Here is a 5,602-nt window from a genome sequence, read left to right as displayed (position 1 = left end):
ATCTTTGCTGTAGTTATAACCTTCACACGTACTGAAGTTCAGGTGGAGCTCTACAGAGTTTGGAGTTATCCAGCTGCGTCTGGCTTAGTTCTGGCTGCTGTGCTCAGCTCCTTCCTGCTGCGGACCTGGACCAGGTCTGGGTCTGGGGGTTCCCAGTAATCAGCAGAAATCCTACTCAGTGGGAGAGGTGGGGGAGGTACGGCGGAGTGGTGGGGGGCGGCCCGAGGGGGTGGGAGAGGGTCCGGCACACGCTGTACCTGGGCTGGGACTGGTCCCGCCGGCGCAGGGTAGCAGGAAGCTCTCCACACACTCACCGGACCTGGGCTAGGACTGGGTCTCTCCTTATTAATCTTATATTTGATTCTTCTACTAGTTATTTCAAAGTTGCATATTAGAATCACCCCTACTATTACTGTGTTGCTACTTTTACCTTCAATTCTGTCAAAGTTTGCTTCATATATTTGGACACTTAGAAGTCTGGTGCAGAAACATTTATTACTCTCATATTTTCTTGGCAAGTTGACCCTTTTTATCTTCATATAATGTGCTTAATCTCTTGTCACAGTTTTTATTTGAAGTATAATTTGAAGTTCATTTTTACCCCTGTTTCTCTCAGTGCTTCCCATTTGCAAGGAATACCTTTTCCTACTATTTTGCTTTCTGCCTATTTGTTTCCTTAGCTCTAAAGTGAGATTCTTGTAGACAGCACATCCTGTTTCTTTATTTGGTCCATTCAACTAATCTATGTCTTTTTACTTGGCATTTAAATATATTTATATTTAGTTGCTCATAATTACCCATAGAGAATTCACTATTGCTATTTTATTGTTTTCTGTATGTTTATAGCTTCTTCCCCTTCTTTTTGATTAAATTCTCTTCTTGTTTCCTTTTGTGTGTATGTTACAGGCATTTCTTTGTGGTTCTCAAAGTGCCTCCATTTTCCTACAAATGATTCAGGGTTATCCTTCTTTATAGCAGAGCAGTGCTCTGCTGTGTATAAATACTGCGTCTTCTTTAATTATTCATCTATTGATGGACATACAGGCTGTTTCCTAGATTTAGCTGTTGTGAATTGTGTGGCTAAAAACCTCGTACACATGGGTCACTCTATTATGTTGTCATCAATAACATACTTTATAGGGCAGGCCTAGTGGTAATAAGCACTTAAGTTTTGCTATCTGAGCAAAATTTAATTTCCCTTTTATGCTTTTGGTTTTGGTGGTACCAGGAATCAAACTCAGGACTTTGCACTTGCCAGTCAAGCACTTGTTCCACTGAGTTATCTTATCTCCTCAGCCCATTAACTTCCCTTTCAGTCTTAAAGAACTGCTTTGTCAGACACAGGATTCTTGTTTTTTTTCTTCAGCTGTTTGAATATAAAACCCTACTTCCTGGGGTCTACAGTCTTTCCAGAGAGATCTCCTGATAGTCACACTGCAACTCCCTTGTGTTCATGAGTCATGTTTCTCCTGCTGCTTTTGTGGCTTTGTCACTATTCAAAGCTGGGTGATGTTCATAGCAGTTACTGGCTATCATATTGGTGTTTGGTATTTACATTTTTCCTTGAGTTTTTTTGAAAATATCCTGGAATCTATCCAAATTTTTTATTTTTATTTTCAAGCTATTATTTATTTTCTTGCTTTAGTAAGCAAAAAAAATTCATAAAATCCTATGTTCAGGTCTGTGCATCCTAAACATTTCAATATGTTGTGCTTTTGTCTTCATTTGACCCTATGTACTCTCTACTTCATTTTACTAATTTACTTTCTTCTTTGATCCATTGGGTGAGTGTGTTTTGGATAAAAAAATTTTGGATAAATCCATAAAATCATCCACTGATTCAGCAGACTACTAGGTACCATGCTTTGATTTCTATGAAAACAAGCAAAAATCAGAATAAAATGGAGCCATCCATATCTCTAGTATACTTCGTGGTAACTTCCTGTGATTGCGTTTTGAACATGTATAAATACTGCATCAGATATTTTGCTTGTCAGAGTGCCTCAGCACTTGAGAAAGCCTCTAAAACACTTCACTGTGTGAAATCAGATTTCCTTTAGATTTCTTGTGTTATTTAAAATGTTCAACGTGGCACAAGAGTGCAAATATATTTAATACTATGTCAATGAGTACTTACAAATGATTAAGATGGTAGATAAATCTATATAAATTTGATTAAAACCAAAAATATAAAATATACGACACAGGTGTATTTGAGCAGATTTAATTCTTAAGTAATTTTGCCCACGCTTTTTTGGTAAATATGCTTTTCTGGTTCAGATTTTCATGAGAAATTGAAGTCAATAGTATATAGGAATGCTAAAGTTCCACTCCGGTGGTATTTCATATTCATGTTGCATGTGCATCCCTCCCGCCATCAGATATTTTGCTCTGTAGATTAGGATTTCCATAACCATACTTGTTCGTTTATTGAAAAGTTACTGAATGCTGGCTGTGCGTTTACCATCCTTGAAGAATAGTGAGGAGCCAGACACTGTGGCTGCAGTAAGCTACTTTGACTTTCATCAGCTATTGCAGCAGTGACTGGGAGGGCCTCAGGGATAGGTCAGTACTTTTACTTAGAAATGTATTTTTAATGGGTTTCTACTACATTCAGAGAAGTTGTTTTTACTTACTGTCAAGTCTTGGCTTGGAGAGAATATTTTCAATGTTAATTAGGATGCTGGAATATAGAAAGAGGTTCCACTCTTCCTCTGGTAGGAATCCAATGCCATCAGGCCTGAGGTTGCCATCCGCATTGTTTTGCATGATTGTAGTGCAAAGCCGGAAGGAGAAGCAGAGTTTATGTTGGTTGAACAGAGCTGAAGAAACCACCTACAGAGAAAATGCAAGTGTTAGAGCAACCAGCTATCTTAAATGTGCAGTTTGCATGAAAGAACTTCTCTCACCTTAAAAATATTTCTTGTCAGTGAATCTAATACATTGCTAATATGCTTGTGTAAGGCATTTTTCTCACTTTCCAAGTTAGGTCGTTCTGAGATATTTTTAATCTCATTAACTTTGTTCAGAGATATCATCTCCCTTTTCAAGCTATGCTCTTGCTCTTTGTTTTTGGAAACTATTGATGACACAAAGATCTGGCGAAACCAGCTGAGGGAGAACTGGTACATGTGGTCCACCCGGGCCAGGCCCGCTGCCAGAAAGTACAGCAGGACACCTTGCGTGGCGATGGGCAGGTACTTCTCTCGGGTGGCTTGGATTTCACTTTCTGCTTTCTCTGTTGCTTCAATGCGTTTTGCAATTTCCGTTGAAGTCATTTTGCATTTTCTTAAGGTATCTATAATTTCCTTATCATCTAATACACATCCTAAAGACAAACAGTGAACAAAGAGTGAATTTAAGGAAAGATTACATGATACCAGTAGGTGTTTCCACATCCCATCTCTGTGTAAGTTTTTTCCTGGGGGCTTTGTGTCAGTTTTGTGTTGGAGATGGGCTTCAAGGAGACAATCCTGTTTCTGAGAGATGAGATTGACAGCTCAGAGGCTGCACTTCCCACTCCCACGTTTTCCCTGTATCACTTTCATCTCTGTGGATGCTACTTAAATTATAGGCAAAGCACAAGTATCCAGTCCAACTTAGGGAGTACACCTGCACCGTGACCATCAGATAGGGAGACGTTAATGTTTCCAGAGGGTAACAACCACACTATTACTTCATGGGAGAACTCTGATATTTTGTATTCTATTCTGTTAAACAAATAAAACTGATATCCAGCAATATGAATTTTTCAATGAGTAAAAAGTTATCTTTTGAAAAGCCACTGCTCTTGGGCCAGCCAGATAGCTCAGGGGACTAAAGCACCTGCTTAGGCAGATGCCGGTGTTGTAGGCAGCTAAATTAGATAGAAATATTACAGGCAGTCAGACAGGGCCAGGCCCCCAATGAGACAATATAAAAGACAAGTGACATTGCAACTTTGCAAGAGACAGACACTCCCCACTGTGGGCCAGGCCTCAAGGCAAGAGAATAAACAAATATCGTCACATACTATAGGCATCAGTGACTGCTATTCTAAATGATCCCCAGTGTGCTGTCCCAGCCCCCGCCCCCGAGGGTGCACTAAGAGGGTGGGAGACTGAGACTGGGTGTGGTGGGGCGCACCTGAAATCCTAGCACTTAGGAAGCTGAAAACAGGAGGATCACTACTCATCCATCTGTGTAGTGAGACCCTGTAGACCTTGTACTAAATACAATAAAAAAAAGCCACTGCTCTAGATACACATAATAATTCGGTTTTTTTTTGGGGGGGGGATTGAACTCAGGCCCTTGCGCTTGCCAGGGAAGCGCTTATTCCACTGAGCCATCTCCCGGCCTCGATACACATAATAATTCTATGTTTCAAATTTTGAGGCAATTCTTAAATTTGCATTATAAACTCTTCTATTTTATGGGCTAAACATTTTCTCCTTTTCCTTATTTGCTTTTTTCTCATGACAGGGTTTTGCTTTTTTTCTTTCCTCCTTGTAGATGGTTTTAAAATCTGAGGTACAGACTTCCTTTCTTTGGAAAACTTTTCCACTTAACATACATCTCTTCTTGGCATTGGGCCAAGGCGGGTGACTTCAGGACTGAACCTATGAAGCATGGGTCCAAGGTGGAGTGCCAAGGGGTGGTGAGACTTTGAGGCAGGGTCTGGGGGCCGAGGCAGGGACCTGAGCTCACTCAGGAGCCAGGGATTGTGAGAGCAAGGCTACCTCTCCCTCTCCTCCACAGTCCTGCCCAGGGTACTACTGGGGGCCAGCCCATGGCTTGAACTCGCTGGTCCTGTGGAACCTGAAAGTAGTGGGGTTGTTTCTGGGAAAGGCTGCTTTGTACCGTGCCAAGCTTTCTGTTTGCCTCATCAAAACATTAAAACTTTATTTATAAATGTTTGCCTTTTTAAAAAAAGCCTGGTTTTCAGTCCATCTTACAAAGCAGCTGGTCATGTGGGCTTGCACTCCAGACCATGGGCCTTCCAATCAGACAGATATTGAATTGGTAGTGAGTACCAATACTGCATAGATGGCTTCAGAGTTGATGAAGGTCAGGGCCCAGCTGAAGAAGTTCAGTCTCAGGTAAGTCTATGGTGGAGCTCATTAGATAGTTGTATGGAAAAAGAAAAAGAAAGAGCAATAAAATCTGTAGAATACTCCTATATATTACCTGAATTTAGAATCCAAGTTATTTGGGACACTTTAAAGTCCAAATAAATCACAAGTTGAAACACAGAAGTTTCCCATTGCTAAGGACTCTTGTATTTTGTTTCAGTTGCTTTGGGAGCAGTGTCTGTTAGTGGACTTAACCTAAACTTGTTAGTTCCTATAAACTCTATGATTTCTGAGATAGTTCTTTTTTTTAATGATTAACCAGCATATTTGTATTATTTGGGTTTTTTAATATTAATTTTATTGAGAAAGAAGTAACAATGAAACAGTTTCAAAACAGGTTAGTAGGACAGTTACAATAATCAATACATTGCATATTGTTGTCTTCGTAGTAGTTATTCATAGTATAAGATGCAGACATGGTATCTTGTCTAAACACAATTAGTTCAAAACTTTCTTCTCATTGAACTAAGAGAAAGCTGTATATCTATGTT

General features: G+C 40.0%; 1 protein-coding gene across 1 annotated transcript in view; it reads right to left on the bottom strand.

Annotated features, from left to right (window-relative positions):
- Positions 1-5,602, bottom strand: part of Dnah14 (dynein axonemal heavy chain 14) — a 394,744-nt gene that overhangs the window by 64,045 nt on the left and 325,097 nt on the right. The window contains 2 exon segments of the mRNA XM_012513730.1: positions 2,637-2,835; positions 2,910-3,328. Of these exon segments, the coding sequence (XP_012369184.1) occupies positions 2,637-2,835; positions 2,910-3,328 (618 nt within the window).

This window comes from Octodon degus, unplaced genomic scaffold, assembly GCF_000260255.1.
Source record: "Octodon degus isolate 3935 unplaced genomic scaffold, OctDeg1.0 scaffold00017, whole genome shotgun sequence".
Classification (NCBI taxonomy): Eukaryota; Metazoa; Chordata; class Mammalia; order Rodentia; family Octodontidae; genus Octodon; species Octodon degus.
This window is presented reverse-complemented; position numbering and strand designations above follow the sequence as displayed.